This window comes from Macrobrachium rosenbergii, chromosome 55 (genome assembly GCF_040412425.1).
Source record: "Macrobrachium rosenbergii isolate ZJJX-2024 chromosome 55, ASM4041242v1, whole genome shotgun sequence".
Classification (NCBI taxonomy): Eukaryota; Metazoa; Arthropoda; class Malacostraca; order Decapoda; family Palaemonidae; genus Macrobrachium; species Macrobrachium rosenbergii.
The window spans coordinates 74,668,283-74,687,266 of record NC_089795.1 but is presented as its reverse complement, the minus strand read 5'-3'; the positions used below and the strand labels follow the sequence as shown (position 1 = coordinate 74,687,266).

Sequence of the window (18,984 nt, the reverse complement as noted above, 5' to 3'; positions counted from 1 at the left end):
TATATATATATATATAAATATATATATATATATATATAAATATATATATATATATTTATAGTTAATCTTCTAACATACATTCTAGTATATTTACGAGTTAATCTTCTAATATTCGCCGTGCAGTTACCACGACTTTCTTGGGGACAAGGATAACGTGAGGCTACAATTTCCTGGTAGAAGAGGTTAAAATTAGAAGGTGTTATTACAGTTGTTTAATTTATATACAAATCAGTCTCTATAAATTTCATCTTTGTCCGTTATTTGTCGAATGCGTTAGCGTTGTCGTTGCCTTGAAGTTTTTACATTTACCATAAATGAGAAATGCTATCAAAACGGCGTTTTATCAAATGATGAATGGATGTAATATATACTGCATATGTTAGCAGGTAGAAGGAGGTAGGGCGAAATGTTTCGAGCTTCGTTGCTATAGCCGTAGGTTTATCTCTTATTTTACGTCCCCACTAATTAGCAAAACACACAGCTTTAACTTGCATGATAATTTCTCATTTAAATAAAGCAATAATGTTAATAATGAGGGTGATGCATTGTGACCCGACAAAGACAACTGCCTCTTTGAGGAACTGAACCACTGATCTGTAATTTGCCTGGCCAGCTGGGAGTCACAATTTAGCTGGTCAGGAGGTTGAACATTATCAGTGGCGATGATGAGTAAATAATATTGCCGTAATTTTTAATTGACAAAGTTAGATTTTTTTTTCAGTCCAGACAACTCAACTTTTTTTTTTTTTTTTTTTTTTTTGAGAAAAAAATTGGCTTTATGTTTCGGGTAGACTGTAAATGTATTGGTTTTTTGTTTACAGCTATGAAATACGGTGCCACAAATATGTTTACTTTGAATTTACCGATTGTGTTTGAATAAACATTTAATTCATAATGGCCTCTTTAAAGTGACTTGTGATGAGAACAAGATTTAGTATGACTGTAGGTTTCTTGCCTCTCATTAGATGTCCCCTTAGGGGGTTAGTGCCTTCAGTGCACCTCAAGCGGTGCACTGTAGGCATAACTTAAGGTTCTTTGGAGCGTGCCTTTGGCCCCTAGCTGCAACCCCTTTCGTTCCTTTTACCGTACCTCCGTTCATATTATCTTTCTTCCATCTTGATTCATAGTGCAACTGCGAGGATTTCCTCCTGTTACACCTTTAAACCTTTATACTGTCAAATTCCGTGTCAGCGCTGAATGACCTCATAGGTCCCAGAGCTTGGCCTTTGACCTGAATTTTATATTCAATCCAATTGTCATTAGATGTCTCGAATGCTTCTCATCCCTGACTGTCTTGTGTTTAGTAAAATCCTACTGAACCCCTGTGGCAGTTTTCACTCGCCCGTTTAATTGTATACCAAACTTCGATGAACCAAGTCGTGGATTTTGCTACTTTTTTTTAACAACTGGAAAAACTTCAGTTTTATTGACCTTATGGTGCGGGAATCTGTCATGTAATGAGAGGACTGACGTAATGACCCCAAAGTAATATGAACCGGTCATAAATGTTAAGTAATTAGATGACATAATATCTATAAATGTAAAGTTAGTAGAAGACATAGTAGAAGACATATCTATACTAACGGGGTTCTCAAACAGCTCATGATAGGAGGAATGGCAGGATTATTATAGGGGCAAACATTTTGTGTCGATAACACAAATGTAACCACGACAGTAGAAGCCTAAAGGAGCTACTTAATACAGAATCGATGTAACTTTATTGAACAGAATTTATGAATAAGTGTAAGGAAAGAAATGAGCAAAGTTGACGAAAGGAAAAGAAACTTCGGTTAACATAGCATATGAACAATTCTACGAAAAGGTATAACAAACTTTTGACTTAAGTACTTCATTCATCAAGTGCTATCAGTTCGGCACATGGGTCAACTGAAAAGAGAGGAAACCCTTTGATTGAGGGGATCCCAATGTAGTTGTCGTTTCTTGAATCGGAGACAATTACGTAGAAATACGACACTAATTCGATTTGGCTAAAAACCCATTGAGCTGTAATTACATTATCATTCGAGACCTTTGATCCTGATGAGATTAATTAAGAGGAAAGGTATTATTGAACTTCCGTCATGTGATTCTCTCTCTCTCTCTCTCTCTCTCTCTCTCTCTCTCTCTCTCTCTCACACACACTTAAACCTATGTTCATGCGAATAATTACTAAAATACCTAATGTATATGCTCGTATACATACGATGTATGCTTACGCACGCTGACATCCTTCAACGAACAATTTGACAGCTGATTTGAGGAAGCTCTTGAGTCTCAGCCTACTGGAATAGGACGACGTATTTCCCTTGATGTCTGTCGTAGTGGATAATTGTAAAGCATCTACCTATACCTAAACCGTGCCTAAAGTGGAAGAGAGACTCTCCTGAATTAACTTATGTTAAACTGGAAATTTGACTAATATTAACGAAGATAACGTTACATTTTATCTCAGGTGAAGGTTAGCGATGAAGGCAGTTTATCATCTTATTTATCTTATCTTTCAACAAGCGAAGAAAAGAATGAGGAAGAGAAATAGGAGGCTTGAACCTAAAAATGCGATAGACGCCGCTCATAAACAAGGAAGGTTATATTGATAGGCGAGGGGAAACAAAAACACTGAGTTTTCAGTTGTTAGAAGGAAAGAGCTATTTTAGTTTTCTTTTACTGTGCCAGCTTTGTCTGTCCGTCCGCACTTTTTTCTGTCCGCACTTTTTCTGTCCGTCCTCAGATCTTAAAATCTACTGAGGCTAGAGGGCTGCAAATTGGTATGTTGATCATCCACCCTCCAATCATCAAACATGCCAGCCCTCTAACCTCAGTACTTATTATTTTATTTAAGGTTAAATTTAGCCATAATCGTGTTTCTGGCAACGATATAGGCCAGGCCACCACCGGACCGTGGTTAAAGTTTCATGGGCCGCAGCTCATACAGCATTATACTGAGACCACCGAAAGATAGAACTATTTTCGGTGGCCTTGATTATACGTTGTAGCGGCTGTACAGAAAACTCGATTGCGCCGAAGAAACTAATGCCCATTTTTTTGTTTTGTTTAGTATATTCTTTATATATACGTATGTATAATCACATCTGGACATTTTAAACATGTTGGATACATATAATATAAACAGGCACATAAACTTGTAAGTACAAGTTTTTTTATGTATAGGGTGTCGGAATGGTCAACAAGTTTTCTTTAGGTGGGTCTTGGAAAACGGAAATTTGCCGATATTACTAGATAAAAGTAGTTTTGTGATTTCGTTTTGCAGAGCAGAGAGGTGGAAGGAAAGAAAGTCGCAGAACCGACCAAATTTAAAACTGCAACCCATTTTTTTAAGCATCTTGAACTCTCTTTAGGAAATGACTTTGAGGAATTTATTTGAACTCTAGCAAAAAATATTGAAGAATTTGTTTGAAGTCGAAGCGTGCTGCAGTTCAGCCTTGCGTGATTTTTCCTTTTAATATATTTTTATGATCATTTATTCCATGCCGAGGACGTCGCAGTGTGGCAAAGTAACTCTCGGATTTAGGTCGCCCACCTTAAAAAGGAAGGACAAAATTTAAATGTAACGGAGTTCCTCATTTTTAGGTGAAAAGGAAGAAGGATTGATCTCCGAAGGAGGTTAGTGCCGTCAATGCACCTCATGTGGTGCACTGTAGGCATTACTTAAGGTTTTTTACAGCGTGCCTTCGGCCCCCTAGAATGCAACCCCTTTAGTTCCTTTTACTGTACCTCCTTTCATAGTCTCTTTCTTCCATCGTACTTTCCACTCTCTCCTAACATTTGATTCATAGTGTAACTGCGAGGTTTTCCTCCTGGTACACCTTCAAACGTTTACCGTTAATTTCCGTTTCAGCGCTGAATGACCTCACTGGTCCCAGTGCTTGGCCTTATCCTAAATTCTATATTCGATTCGAAGAAGGATTGATTAGACCTCATTATTCATCCTCCAGTTTTCTTCGCTGTTTCCCTACCTTAGGTAACAGTGAGTCCTGTGCCCATGTTAATGTAGGAGACCAAAGAACAGGTTGTTTGCAGGCACTCTTTTCCTTAATCGACATTCCGATTGGTTTGAGACAAACAGGGATTACGATTTATCAGACTTGGAATAAAAGTACTGAGTTTTAAAGTATTTGAAAATGAAGTTTTATATGAAACAAGGTACTAATGTACTGTAGGTACCTGTGTTTTTTGTCAAAGTCCAGAGATTCACTGGGGGGGACAATGCAGTCAGTGCACCTCACGCAGTGCACTGTAGGCATTACCTAAGGTTCTTTGCAGCGTCCCTTAGACCCCTAACTGCAACACCCCTTTCATTCCCTGTATTATACCTCCGTTCATATTCTCTTAAGTCTTACATTCCGCGCTCGCATAACAGTTTTTTCTTCATAATTTTAAGCACTGAATAACCTCATAGGTCCCAGTCCTACATTCCGCGCTTGCATAACAATTTTTTCTTCATAATTTAAAGCACTGAATGACCTCATAGGTCCCTGCGCTTGGTCTTTGGCCTAAATTTTGTATTCCAATTCTAATTCCAGAGGTTCAAACTAGGCCTCTTTGCCCTTCAACAAAAACAACACTTGAAGGCTGCATTTAAGCAAGGCTCTGTGCTGGCATAAGGTACCGTATTTAAACCAACGAGCCATCAACGTACTTATCTTTAAATATGACGAAATTAAAAACATTCAAATCGCCACGCTTTTGCTGCAAGATAGTTATGGAAGAATTACAATTTATCGTGGAAGGAGACCGAATAAGTGTGTAATTAAACATTGTTGTTATTTCTGAAGTAAAAGGTAAAACATTTATGAAGCAATTCTTACTTAGCCATTCATATAAATATTTGGAAAGTCCAACTTTATAAAGGTCCCAGTTTGTAAACTTATAATACATTGTTATATGAATAAAGACGGGTTCTCTCTCTCTCTCTCTCTCTCTCTCTCTCTCTCTCTCTCTCTCTCTCTCTCTCTCTGTTTCCTCATTCTAAGTAAATGTATCCACGAGACCTGCTTATTCACGTGAAATACATTTACAGTAAGAAATAAACAGCGTTACATTATAATTAAGATCATTAGTATTCAAGTACATGCAAGTGGTTGAATATTTTTGGAGCTTCAAGTTGTGATATTTTTAAAAGGTTTTTACAGTATTTTGAAACAGAGAGAGAGAGAGAGAGAGAGAGAGAGAGAGAGAGAGAGAGAGCGCTTACAGCTGTGTATATAAAGATTTTATTTGTGTTATGACTATTTATTTCCAGTGCGAAGGAGTGAATCATGGATTTGAAATATGTTTTGAAATGTATTGCTGAGCAGTCATATTTGTGTCGTAGTATATTTGTCTTTATTGTGATCCTAATGCTAGTCCGTAGTGAAAAAAATACAAACAAATGTACTTGCATTGCAGTTCAGTAGACTCAGTCACCAATCATGGAGAATGTTTCCGAGAAAACAAGATAAATTTAGTTGATAGCATTTATAGGAAAAGCGCGGTAGGTTAGAGAAAATTAATGTAATATAGGCTACTCTAGGAAAATGTTTTTAGGCAGTTCGTGAGGAGTGAAATGTTACGTTTTACACCTTGAAAACAGTTTTAGGATATTTATATTGAAGTGTGATTTTGACTAAAATATTTGGGACAAATGGAGCATCAGATACTTTTAGAATTTAACGCATGGTAAGCCGACTAAAAGTTTTAAACAGTTACTTGAGTGAAAATCTTATTTAGGCGCTATGATTTCAGTGAAAAAGTTGCAGTTATGAATTGTGGTCTGACACTGAAACTGTAACTAAAAAATTAATCGACTTGAGAAGAAAGCTTGAAGAAGAATATAAGTTAAATGAGACAATGAGGAAGCTTACAAGAGCACCAATGTAAATGGACTAGTGCCAAGGGAAAATGGAGATGTCTCTTGTACACTTCCATCGACTACTCTTGTGTGACAGTGTCGTCTTGGATCCTTCAGAGACCTTTTGTGTCGCAGCGTTGGAGGTGATGATCATGATTTGTTTAAAAGCGAACGGAGATAAATCCTGGGCTTTGTTCCTTGAAATGGTTATAGCAGTGAAATGACATGGGTATGTCTCATGTAGATGAAACCTATATAATGGAATCATATAGGCCTAGGTGAAATTTAAAGAAACACTGCCTGGTTTGTAGACGTTCTAGGCTAGTTCAGTTCATTATGTTAAAATATTGAATACATAAACCTCTCTCCGAAATGTAACGTTATTGGTAATTGGTACCAAATAAATTGACCCAGGTTATCCTCTCTCTCTCTCTCTCTCTCTCTCTCTCTCTCTCCTCTCTCTCTCTCTCTCTCTCTCTCTCTCTCTCTTATCGTCGTGTAGAGCAGAGTCGATATCACTTCATAGTTCTCTTGATTGCCGGGTTGTCAAAGCACTGTCTATCGTTGTTTTTTTAAAACATATCGCGGTTCGAATCCTGGTTTGTTCAGAAGCACTTCACAGTTAATTCCCTTGGGTATAAGTTATTGTAAAGGCATAGTGAATTCGATATTAAACAGTATTCGTGGCTTCATACGAAAAAGGTAGTTTCTGATAAAAAAAGTTATTGGTATTGCCATGTGTATCTATTATTATCCATTAAAGGATGAATCGCGTGCACCAACCCCGCCTGTCTTGGAAAGCACTCCACAGCCCCTCACTGATATTTCATGGTTCTTATAAATTCCAGCGCATGGAATGGACTTGCAATCATCCGCATCGTGTGTGCATCTTTGTGGTTCCTGGATATTAAGCTTCTTTTCAAGCTCTCCCAACGTTTTGGAGATAATAACTGTCCAATATTTTTCAGCACTTCTTGTTTTCTCGAAGCTTCCGTAATATTATGAACCCTAACCTTTTATATGTGTATAAAAAATAATTAACTTTTAACCAACGTCATTCATTGAACCATACGTCTCGACTTTTTCATTCAATTAAAGTTTGTTTGATTAGACTAATGAATAATTGTAGTTAAAATCTGTGAGTCTAATTTGCTTTTGAATGTTCGCCTACTCTTATAAGCTCTTCAAAGAGCCTTCTGTAAACAAACCTCATTGGAACACCCATTCATTGAAAACTCATTTCAGAATCTCCGTGGTATTTCTTTGAAATATGTTCATTAGTAGCATAGCTATATCCTCTAAAGAAGAGTTCATCAGCAATAACTGCGTACATTTTAACGTATGCATCCTTCAAAACTTTTTACTTCATATATTTTGCAAACGTATGTTAATACGTGTTTCTTATTTTTTTTTTGAATATCATACGTAAGAAATAACGTATTCTATATGTAATATAATGTGTCCCTTTACAGGCTTAAGGTAATGAAACTAACAAGCGTTTGACCTTTTTCAGTGAAAAGTGGTCATCGCAAAATTCCCTTTCCCGCAGACGTTTCTTGAAATTTAATCAATTTTATTTTACTCTATAAATGATATATATTATACATGGCACGTACTATAACACTCGTTCCTGATCCGCTCTGACTGGGCAGTGATAATATTCTTTTCTTGGGGTGGTCCCTCATGACACGCCATAAGCGCCTCCTGATATGATAAAAAGTGAAACGCTTTGCCGTATTGGAATGTAAGGGTACTTCACGAAGCTTTAGCTTTGTAATTATATACTGCAGTGGATGTGGCCCGTGATACTCCATACACAGTCCCTTTCCAGACATTGATTATCGCAGTGGAGACCTTAGGTTGATATACGCTTGAGAAATGATCCATTATAAGTAACTACCATTCAGTGTCAACTGGTCTCGGTTTTGCCAAGATGATTAATGTGTCCATCGTGATACCAGGTAGGCTGTATTTTCAGTTGTCCAGTCCTTACTGGAAGGCCTTCGTTATTTACATTTCTTCCCGCATTCGTAATGTCCTTTTGATATTGAATATTTGTTTTATTATTTTCATATTCTTAAATTCAAATCCCATTTCTTTTCATAGCTTATTAGTTGTCGGTTTATTGTTAATATAGTGTTTTGGTATTTACTATTATCTGTGCAGTATTTTTACTTCCAGTGTACTCTTCCACCTACTTGTTTGCGTAGAGTTTTTTGTGTTTGCTTTTGTTGACTGTCGTATTTTTCTAATCATTGCTCGGCCCAGTATTTCTTTATTTTCCAAGTTGTTCAGTGTTGTAAGAATGTTACGTTCGCGTTTCTGTCAGCAGCAGCAGCAACAACAACAGAGTAATAATAATAATAATAATAATAATAATAATAATAATAATAATAATAATAATAATAATAATAATGGATTCCCTTTCCAGCTTCCGTCGGAAAAGTTAATTTTCCTTCGCAAAAGTGTTATCTACTTGCGCCCAGACACTTCCATCCTTCATGTCGGATTTTTTTTGGCTTAAAAAAAGGAAAGACTTTGTATGATTACGGGTAACTATAATTTTTCTCCAAAAATTATACGTTTCTTACTTAGATTTCTGCCTCTTTAAATGAGTCGGATAATTAAAATGTTTCATGTAGTTCATCTAATTTTTTATACATCTAAAATTTTCGAAACATTCACGCAGATGAACGTAAAGTCGAGAGAAATTACTTTTGATGGCTGCAGCATGTTTCTTAAGAAGTGTCTCCCATAGGGGGCTAGTGCCATCAGTGCACCTCACGCGGTGCACTGTAGGCATTACTGAACGCTCATTGCAGAGTCCCTTCGACCACTAGCTGCAGCCCCATTTATTCCTTTTACTATACCTCCCTTCATATTCTTCGCAGTTGTGCTGCTGCGAGGTTTTCCTCCTGTTACACCTGTGAAACCGTTTTCCTCTCACTTTCCCTTTCAACCCTTTGTCCTCATAGGTCCCAGTGCTTGGCCTTTTTGCCTAAATTTTGTATTCCATTCCTTAAGAATTATCCAGTATAGCCTATATATCTTGGTCAAGATTGTACAATAATGTCAGAAAGAGTGTTTGTAAATGTATTGCTCGTTCCTAAATAAACTTGTAAAAGTCTGTAGAACCTTCGAAGGACGGAGAATCTGTTAAGATTAGACTGACATCTTAAACAAATTTACAATGCCGTGTCGTATAGTAAACAAATTTACAGTGCCATGTAAATTCCATGTAGTAAACATATTTACAATGCCATTTAAGTTCCATACAGTAAACAAATTTACAATGCCATGTCGTGTAGGACACAATCTAATGTGGCCTGTTTGTTATTCGAAATACAAATAAGGTGTAACAGTCTACTCATGTTAGCGTTTAAAGGCATGTCACTTGATACAGTGTGTTATCCTTGGGGGTTTTGATCTCCTAACGTGAATCTGCGACACTCGACTTCAATTTGATATTTCAAGATATATCTTGTGGTTCTGAATTCTTCTCTCTTGAGATGGTGACGCACGGCTGTGATTTGATGTTTAGTCTTATGTGTTGCAGATTTAAGCTTGTACTCTTTGTGGTGGCAGAAGACTACGATTTGGAATTTCAAGTGTTCTGTTGCACTTCTGAACTCTTGAGGCTATGTAACACAAATGCGATTTGATATTCTGTCTGGTATTTGAGGATGTGAACATTTACTTCAGGCAGCGTCGCATGACTGCGAATTTAATTCGTAAGTTATTCATGATATGATTTCGAGGTTCGTGTTTTCCTTTGATTAGTTGACGAAGACTCATTTTTATGCAGTCGTGCTAGAGTGGGTTACATTAGGCTGACAAGGGTCACCATGAACTTAAAAAGAGATTGTTCATTTGTTTGGCATCTGTTACTTTAATTCAAATTTTTCCTAGGTATCATAATGGAACTAGACTGAACTGTGTTGTTGTTATTCAAAATGAGCGGAGATTCGTACGGAACTAAACCATTAGCTACTGAACTTGGTAAGCATGCTTCCACAGAATAGAATGCCTGTATGTGAAATAAAGGAAAAACAAGCACCGGAAGAAAATTACACTTAAATACAGAATATAATAAGTGATAAACACATATTAACAAATATATGAATTTATCCATGAATAGCAGTTCAACAGTAGAGGGGCAAAATTGATTCAAAAGGCGCAGTCATTCGCATTAGCATTATGGCCTTTTAATGAGCATCATTGTTCGCAATACATTGCCAGAAGAATGTTGCACGATATTTGGCAGTATATAGCCTAAAGGGAATAACGATCTCGGACAACAAAATATGTGAAGTCATTGCACATTAACATTTACATTTAGGAATGCCAACGCCTTGCAGAGTGAGTAACACGCAATAACTTTAGAGAGGCAGGTATTAAAGGGCACAATATCTGGTTTAGCAGGGTTTTTTGCACCAAACTTTCTGTTTTCCTAGTGAAGGACTCACCTGAACCATAAGGACTTTGACCTCCTGTGTCGAATTTGGTGCTGGCGTTGCCACAGGCCCTGGGAACAGTGCTTGTCGCAAGAACATGTCTTTGAGGAGATGTGTAGCTCCCACCCAGGACGTCGTGACGCAACACGTCACTACCCACCCAACGACTATCTGCAGAAGACAAAAAACATAAAGCGGTTAGTTGCAAGATTATTGCTATATATATGTGTGTGTGTGTGTGTGTAGATTGTATATATATACATATATATAAATCTATATTTTTTATTTATTAAATATATACTTCATATATAAACACATTATATATGTATAATGTATATACATACATACACACACACACACACACACACACACACACACACACACACACACACACATATATATATATATATATATATATATATATATATATATATATATATATATATATATAATAGAATTATTAGCAACGAGTAAATTCTAAAATTAGTCATGTTGCTTCCTTCATATATTTTATTTCACTGCGTTAACTTTTTATGGACAGTTGGCCTGATGAATCCTAGTACACGAGACATCTGGCAACTCTACAATGAAGTAGGTAATGTCCCTGTGTTAAGCAGACTAGAAGCTGTTGGCAAAGCTGCGTGCGAGACAAAGTATGCAAATGCGTGACGAAAAGGACGTTTACAAATATATACTAAGTAATGTTAATCAAGTAACAATATTAAGTAGCCACTCTGTGGAGTTGCCAGAGGCTCTTTATCTTGCATGTTGTATCCCGAAATTCATGAAAGCAGTGTTATCGTATTAATAAGCTTAGAATTACTTTTATCGATACTGATAACGTTTTCAACGCCTTCATTATAAAGAGGACATTATGTAGAATAAGAGCTGTGTTTTATATAATAATAATAATAATAATAATAATAATAATAATAATAATAATAATAATAATAATATCTGGTTAGGTCAGGACCCAGCATTATAGGAAAGGTTATGTCTGTGTATGTATGAGGACCCTGTCCCGGTCGGCGACTGGCGGGAATCTGGCCGCGCAACTAAAGTAAAGTTTTACCATAATAATAATAATAATAATAATAATAATAATAATAATAATAATAATAATAATAATAATAAAAATAATAATAATAATAATAATAATAATAATAATACAAGTTTAATTAAAACAATTTTAAGGAGAAAAATAGAACTATCCTTGTAGGAAGTGAAAGGAGAAAGAAAACTTGACGATTAAACGAATCATGGAAATAAAATGTGAATTCCGAGACGCCATATTTAGAGGCAATGCATTCTCGTGTTGTTGGGTAAATATTTAGAAAGCATGGTGAGCTAGTAAGTTGAGAAGAGATGCCAGGCAGAATGATTAAGGGTAAAGAAGTTCATGTAAATTGGAGAATGATGTTGGAGGTGTCATTTGAGGTTATAGGGGAAGGCCATAAAACTTGATGAATGGAAAGACTCCCAAGAGTTAATGGCATTTTATGTGAGATTCTGAGCTATGGGGCCGATAGTGTAATTCTATCTAATGGGATGTGTGTGTGTTTATGTGTGTGTTTGTGTGTATATGATTGGAAGTCATCTCTCAATGAATGAAAGAATCTACCGTAAATGAATGGATGAGATTAATATCCTTGTAGATAAGTAAAAATTGATAAAGAGAGTGAAAATTGTAAGAGCCTAGAACGAAAAGTTTATAGGAGGGAATGTAAGCGTTACAGGAGCAGATTGGAAAATAGTTATAGAGAAGGGTTAAGAACTACAGCAGTATAATATTGCTGAGTGTAGCTGGTGCATGGGAGGTTAGATAGAAAAGTTTGACAGTTACAGAAGGCTTGATAATGGAAGAGGGTTGTAGGTTTAATCAAGGAAGAGGTTCAGTGCATGAAGTTCTGACAATTAAGAAACGCATGTAAAGATTAGAATTCAAGGAAAATGGAATGTGCCGCGTATTCATAACGTCTAGAGTAAGGTAAAGGAAAAGGTGACAGAGGGAGTCGAGAGTGGTTGGTGTAGATGTTAATAGCATAGGGATTATAAAAGGTTTTTATGGTAAATTGAAACTTGTATAAGAACATATGCACCAGAGGGTGACTGGTTTACTGTAAGTGTAGAATGTGGATAAGGGTGTGTCATGTCTCTGTGAGGGTAAGCCAAAACATTTGTAGGTATTTAGGACGAGAGATTGGCCTGTGAATGGAATATGAGAAGTTTGGTTTCGTCGATGATATATTGTTGCTTGATGATAGAAAATCAAGATATCAGAAACCGTTTGAGGCATAGTTTGTGACCGGGTGAATTCAAAGTGAATGTTATCACGAGATTAAGCATAGTGGCAAATCAAAGGCAGGAAGACGGAGTTGTAAATGTTAGAAAAATCAAGGTATCAGAAACCGTTTGAGGCATAGTTTGTAACCGGATGAATTCAAAGTGAATGCTATCACGAGATTAAGCATGGTGGCAAATCAAAGTCGGGAAGACGGGGTTGTAAATGTTAGAAGGAATTGTAAAAGATTGAATGTGGTTGACCAAAATGGGTATATGGGGAGAAATGTTTCCTAATTACGGTAGAATGACGAAAGACATGAATTACGGAGTAGGTGAGGCAAGATAGGTGGTGAAATTCTCCAAACCATTTTGAGCAATCGCTGGATTTTTTTTCATACAAGCAGTTTAGGCTATAGGAAGTGAAGTGTAATTGTTGCTTATGAATAATAGAAACCTTAGCATCGCCTACTTGTGTAATGCAAGGCTCACTGTGAGGGTCACCTTCACTAAGGGGTGGGCGGCTTGGTTAGGAAATGTTGTAAGTTAGGTTCTTTTGAAGTTCTTACCCCCTGGTTCCCGTCTTGAATCCAGTTTATTGAATACTAACAGTAATTTCAAGCAGGAAGAACTTGACAGGAAATTGGATTTGCCTTTTGTGATCCATATATTGGCATTCATGTAGAAGGTGCGGGACTTGATTTCACAGAGTTATTTACCTGTCATTGATCACAGACTCTGGGACCTAGATTTGTTCGATTCATAAATGTCCCCTTTGACCTCGAAAGTTCCTTCTAGGCATGTAGCTTTTAATCACTGGAACTTCAGGAGTTCAGACTTGGTGCAAGTGATTATTTTTTTCGGATCAGGCGGACAGAAGTTTCATTTGATAGCCTATTTGTCTGGTATGTATCTTGTTTGTTTTCCCATGTTATTTACCTTTTTTTCGTCATTTCTCTTTTACAATTTATTCTTTGGTTCTGTTTCCTTTCAGCACTAATTTTCTTTGGACTTTTAGCATGGTGCTTTTCCAACAATGACTGCAACGTGGCTCTTGATAAGGAATAATGGTAATAATAAGGGTTTTTCTCGGCCGCCGGTAATTCCTGGGGTCTTTGTTTGCCTTCAGTATTTTAGGTCCTTTTAATGGCCGTCAATGAAACTTGAGGTCGCTATTGGTCGTCAGTAATTCCAAGGGTCTTTTTGGATGTCTGTAATGCCAGGGGTATTTCTTGGCCGTCAGTAATACAAGAGGTCTTTCTAGGATATCAAGAATCGCAGTAGTCTTTCTTGGCCGTAATTTATACAAGAGGTCTTTCCGGGATGTCAAGAATCTCAGTAATCTTTCTTGGCCGTAATTTACACAAGAGGTCTTTCTGGGATATCAAGAATCCCAGTAATCTTTCTTGGCCGTAATTTATACAAGAGGTCTTTCTGGGATATCAAGAATCTCAGTAATCTTTCTTGGCCGTAATTTATACAAGAGGTCTTTCTGGGATATCAAGAATCTCAGTAATCTTTCTTGGCCGTAATTTATACAAGAGGTCAAGAATCCCAGTAATCTTTCTTGGGATTTATACAAGAGGTCTTTCCGGGATATCAAGAATGCCAGTAATCTTTCTTGGCCGTAATTTATACAAGAGTCTTTCTGGTATCAAGAATTTCTTACCTTTCTTGCCGTAATTTATACAAGAGGTCCCAGGATATCAGAATGCTCTTTCTTGGCCGTAATTTATACAAGAGGTCTTTCTAGGATTTCAAGAATCCCAGCAGTCTCTTTTGGCTGTCAATAATTTCAAGGTCGTTCATTGCTTTTTGTAGCTCCTAGGTTTTTTTTTTTTTTTTTTTTTTTTTTTGTAGTCAGTAAGCCCATGGATGTTTCTTGGGCGTCAGTATTCTTTACTGGTCTTCAGTAATTCCAAGGTCTCTCGTGACTGCCTCTAATTCTAGTGGATATTCTTGGCTAAAACGATTTTGTTAAGATTGCGTGTTCTCTCCATAAATGGACACTTTTTGTTAATGGTCTCTGTTCTGTGGACTTTTAAAATCATTTCTGCTCTGGGAGCCTACAGGAATCATTAGTTTTTCACTGTTAAACGTTTTTGAAGTTTTTTTTAATCCTTCACTGTTTGAAAGTGGTTAAACTTGAAAATTGTAATCTGCTCGTAATTTTTAAAAGCGTTTAATCTTACCATGAAGTCTGGTCATAATTTATTATGCACACTTGTGTGCATAATACACACTTGTGTGTATGTGGTGTGTATTGGAAAATGCATGAAAAGGTTATGTAGAAAAATGTTATGCTTTTATTGTTAAGTTTAGTTGAAGTGTGCTTTTTAGCATTGGTGGACTTACTGACCCCAGTTTTCAGTCGAAGTCGATAAAAAATATGATTTCTAACTTTGACATACATATTTGTCACTTTACAGTTTTAATATTAAAGTTGAAATACACTAACTTTTGTGTAAATGTTGACTTACGCAAATATACTGCCATGACTAAATATAACTTTTGATAAAGCACTGTTGAGGAACACAGTTTTGACACATATTGAAGGTGTTTCTGATTGACTTGTCTTTTCCGAATATCAAAGACTTTTAGAAACTGCAGTAATAGATATTTCCAGAATATAAAAAAAGGAAACCTTTGGATGGCGACAGGTTTTCTGTATTGTACTTCGCACTAGATCTCAATTTAGTAGATAGTCACAGATCAATGACCTGGAACGAAAATAAAGAGAAAATGGAAAACACTGGAGGGTGACAGATCTATTATTGTCCGCTGGAGCCATTTCCACTCTAACCGTTTGGGAATGAAATCGTATTAACGAGAAGCAATAATTCTCCAATGCAGTGTTTCGTGAGTATTACAATTCTGAGGCCTGGGGCCGATGCGTTTGTTTTGCGAAGGAACAGATAATAAGCAAATTATTTGCTAGGTCTCGAGAGAAAAACAATTTGCAACGCATCATGGACACGGGAGCTGTTTTAGGCATTGTATTCTTGCAGTGGGTATCCAGATTGAAAACCTTAAAAAAAACAGGATAAATAAATAATAAAGGTATAGTAGAGCGTTGCTACGAAAATGAGGAACAATTATCGCCCTGAACAAAAGCTTCATCGATAACTTCACTTCTTTTCTACATATTTTCCGAATATACGTACACAGTGGTGTACTAAGTAAGCCCAGAACAAAATGTACGAAGTATAAGCTAAGTATACCTTAGTTTAACCAGACCACTGAGCTGATTAACAGCTCTCCTAGGGCTGGCCCGAAGGATTAGACTTATTTTACGTGGCTTAGAACCAATTAGTTACCTAGCAACAGGACCTACAGCTTATTGTGGAATCCGAACCACATTATAGCGAGAAATGAATTTCTATCACCAGAAATAAATTCTTCTAATTCTTCATTGGCCGGCCGGAGACTCGAACTCGGGACTAACAGAGTGCTAGCCGAGAACTCTACCGACGTGTCCAACGAGGAACTACGAAATGTATGGGAAGAAACTAAAGTAGTTCCACTCTTTAGGTTCCCCCTTTTTTTTTTTTTTTTTTTTTACCACTGGAGAAGGTGGTTCCTCTTGTGGGAGGGGGAGGGACTGCGTAGCCCATGGCATTACTGGACCCTTTAGGGTATGAAATTACTCTTCCCATTGCTCGTTCCACTTTAAAATATCTAGTGTTCAAGAGAAAGATCTGGCGTGGGCTTTGAACAGGACAACTTCATCGTATATTTTGACAGTTAACTCTTTTTCGACACCTAATATCAGTATCCAGAAATAAATAAATAGAAGAATTTTTGTTACAATTAAAAGATAACTGTTACACAATGAAACACCAATTCATATATAATGCCATGACAGGGAGAATTACTATTAAAATTGGGCAAAGTACGTTCCGAATGTACGAGTATCAGCTTAGCAAGAACTAGTACTGTACGAGTATATTGAAAGCACGTCATGATAGGTAACTTTTTGTTAATATATTAAAAAATATAGCCGTTGGAATTCTGATTTTAAAACTAGTATAGCGCTTTATTGAGATTTTAGTTGATTTCCATTGAAAACGGAAGCAAAATCCTTTCATAGTTCTAATGCTCCTACGTTCTTCATTTGGATGCATACAGCGTTTTAATGACAATAATCAATAAGAAGTTACAATTTCAAATAGTCGTTTTATACTACAGTATAATAAATAATTCTGTGGAGGACAGAAATACGTGAATAGAATGGGAAACAGAGAAAGAGACAACATATAACAGTATTTTTTATCATCATCTTCATTTAAACGCGCACACGCAGGCCTTGTCTTTTCCTCCCATATTTTATGCTCTCCGTAGCCCTTAATATTAGATGGTATAAGATCACCTCGCCCTCGTATCCTCAAGTAATTTTAATCACCCTAAGTGAGGTTTGGGGAACCGCCGGACCCTGAAGAGTTCCGTTGACGTAGATAAGTAAAGGCACTGTGGTGGTGGCCCTTGCGTTATGGAGTTCAGGGACCAAGGGCTTGCAATTTTTTTTTTTTTTTTTTTTTTTTGTGATGAGAATCCGTGATTTATGCAGGCCATCGATTGCTGGATGGGAGGAGGGTCAAGACATAACTGTACTCCTCCTCTAACTGCCATTAGTCTAATGAGTAAGGGCCGGATTTTTTTTTTTTTTTATTTCCGCGCTTGTTGTTTGTAATGGTTGAGTGTCGATGTCATCATCCTTACAGGGACTGTTCTAATCACTTGATTACTTCTGCGCTCGTTCTTGGGTATTTAGATTACCCTCCTGTTATCGTTCATAAAAGTAAACGAAAAGTGTAAAGAAGCAAAAGGCACCCAAGTATTACTTAAGGAGCATAGTGGTAAAATATGGAAAATATGTCGTCAGCGTAACAGAAGAGAAAGGGAAGGTTGGGAAAATAAAAGAAATTGAATAAAAATCAATATAAGAAATAGAAAAAAGGAATGAGGAGAAAAAATATGAGAAGACTGAATGTTGATGATGGCATTTCGGATTTGTCTTGAAGCTCTCCATTTGAAAAGGTAAAGGACACGATAAATAACAAATGCTGGGAAGTAGAATGAGAAGATCAAGATTCAGAGAAAGTGGACTCAAACCTAAAATTCTCATTGTATTGTCTGGCGTCTTTTTTTTTTTAAATAGTCAGGTTATTGATATATAAAAAGGAACGTAGGAATGAAGCAGAAGAGACGAATGATGACCAAAAAAAAGGCCAGGCAGGAATGAAGTAGACGATAAAAATGGGAAATATCAATCATAGGATACGTGAAATGACTGGGGATAAGGAGGAACTAGATAGAGAGGGAGAATGTAATTACAATAGAAAACTTCTTATTTATTTGTTCATAGTGCGTGTCCTAGCTCCTTTCCACCATTGATTGATATAGTTGGGGATGAGCTCAGTGTGGTTGCTCTTTGTATGAAAAACCCTCTCAATTCAAACATTTTTCTTTTCCCGAGTCCTGTATATCTTGTAAATGTTTTCACCAGATGGGTCCCGATTTTAGTCGGAACCTGTATATTCACGTTTATTTACTTATTTTTTCTTCCGTTCCTTTGCTTTCCTGTTTGCGATCCTCAGTAGTTTATCAAAACCTTGTGTTTTTATTACTGCCTCGTTCAACAGCACCATATATACTAGAATTAACAAATCGCCTTCATACCGTCCCTTTTTTCGTGTAGTTTAGGAATCGAGGGCGAATGTAGTAGCTCTAGATACAGAGCTACCCACACGCACTGGACAATAATTGCTATTTATACATGAGTCTGGTCTTATATATATATATATATATATATATATATATATATATATATATATATATATATATATATATATATATATATATATATATATATAATATATATATTATATATATATAGATATATATATTATATATAATATATATATACATATATATATATATATGTCTGTGTATATATATATATTTAGATTGTGTATATATTTATTTATTAATTTTATCTATTTGTGATTACAGTGTAGTTAAATCTCTGGTGCATTATATTTTCCCGATGGATCTGGTGCAGAAATTGTGTCGTTATCAATGTGACACATTTCCAATTGTGTCCGAAATCCTCCAGCTTCAGCAGAAGCACTAAGTGAAGCGTTTTCGTTTTTTGTCTTATTTTTTCTCCGCGCATGGAAATGACATTTTGGCCTGGATTTTGAGGAGAATCGAATGTGCATTAAATTGTAGCGGTGTTTTTTTTTGTATTTAGTTTATTGCAGAACTGATGTTTTTAAACACAATTCGAAAGGCGATACCTTACAATCATATTCTGTAGGCAAATAAGATGCTGTAGATGTATTACAAAGATCCGTGGTTGTAAATAGTTTTCTTGAGTTTTAATCTTCGGTATTCTAAAAT

General features: G+C 36.4%; 1 protein-coding gene across 2 annotated transcripts in view; it reads right to left on the bottom strand.

Annotated features, from left to right (window-relative positions):
• LOC136835427 (solute carrier family 35 member F3) overlaps window positions 1-18,984 on the bottom strand; it is a 341,991-nt gene that overhangs the window by 86,109 nt on the left and 236,898 nt on the right. For both annotated transcript variants that reach the window (XM_067098950.1, XM_067098951.1), the window contains one exon: window positions 10,315-10,473. In XM_067098950.1, coding sequence (XP_066955051.1) covers window positions 10,315-10,473 — 159 coding nt within the window. The remainder of the gene's footprint in view (window positions 1-10,314; window positions 10,474-18,984) is intronic.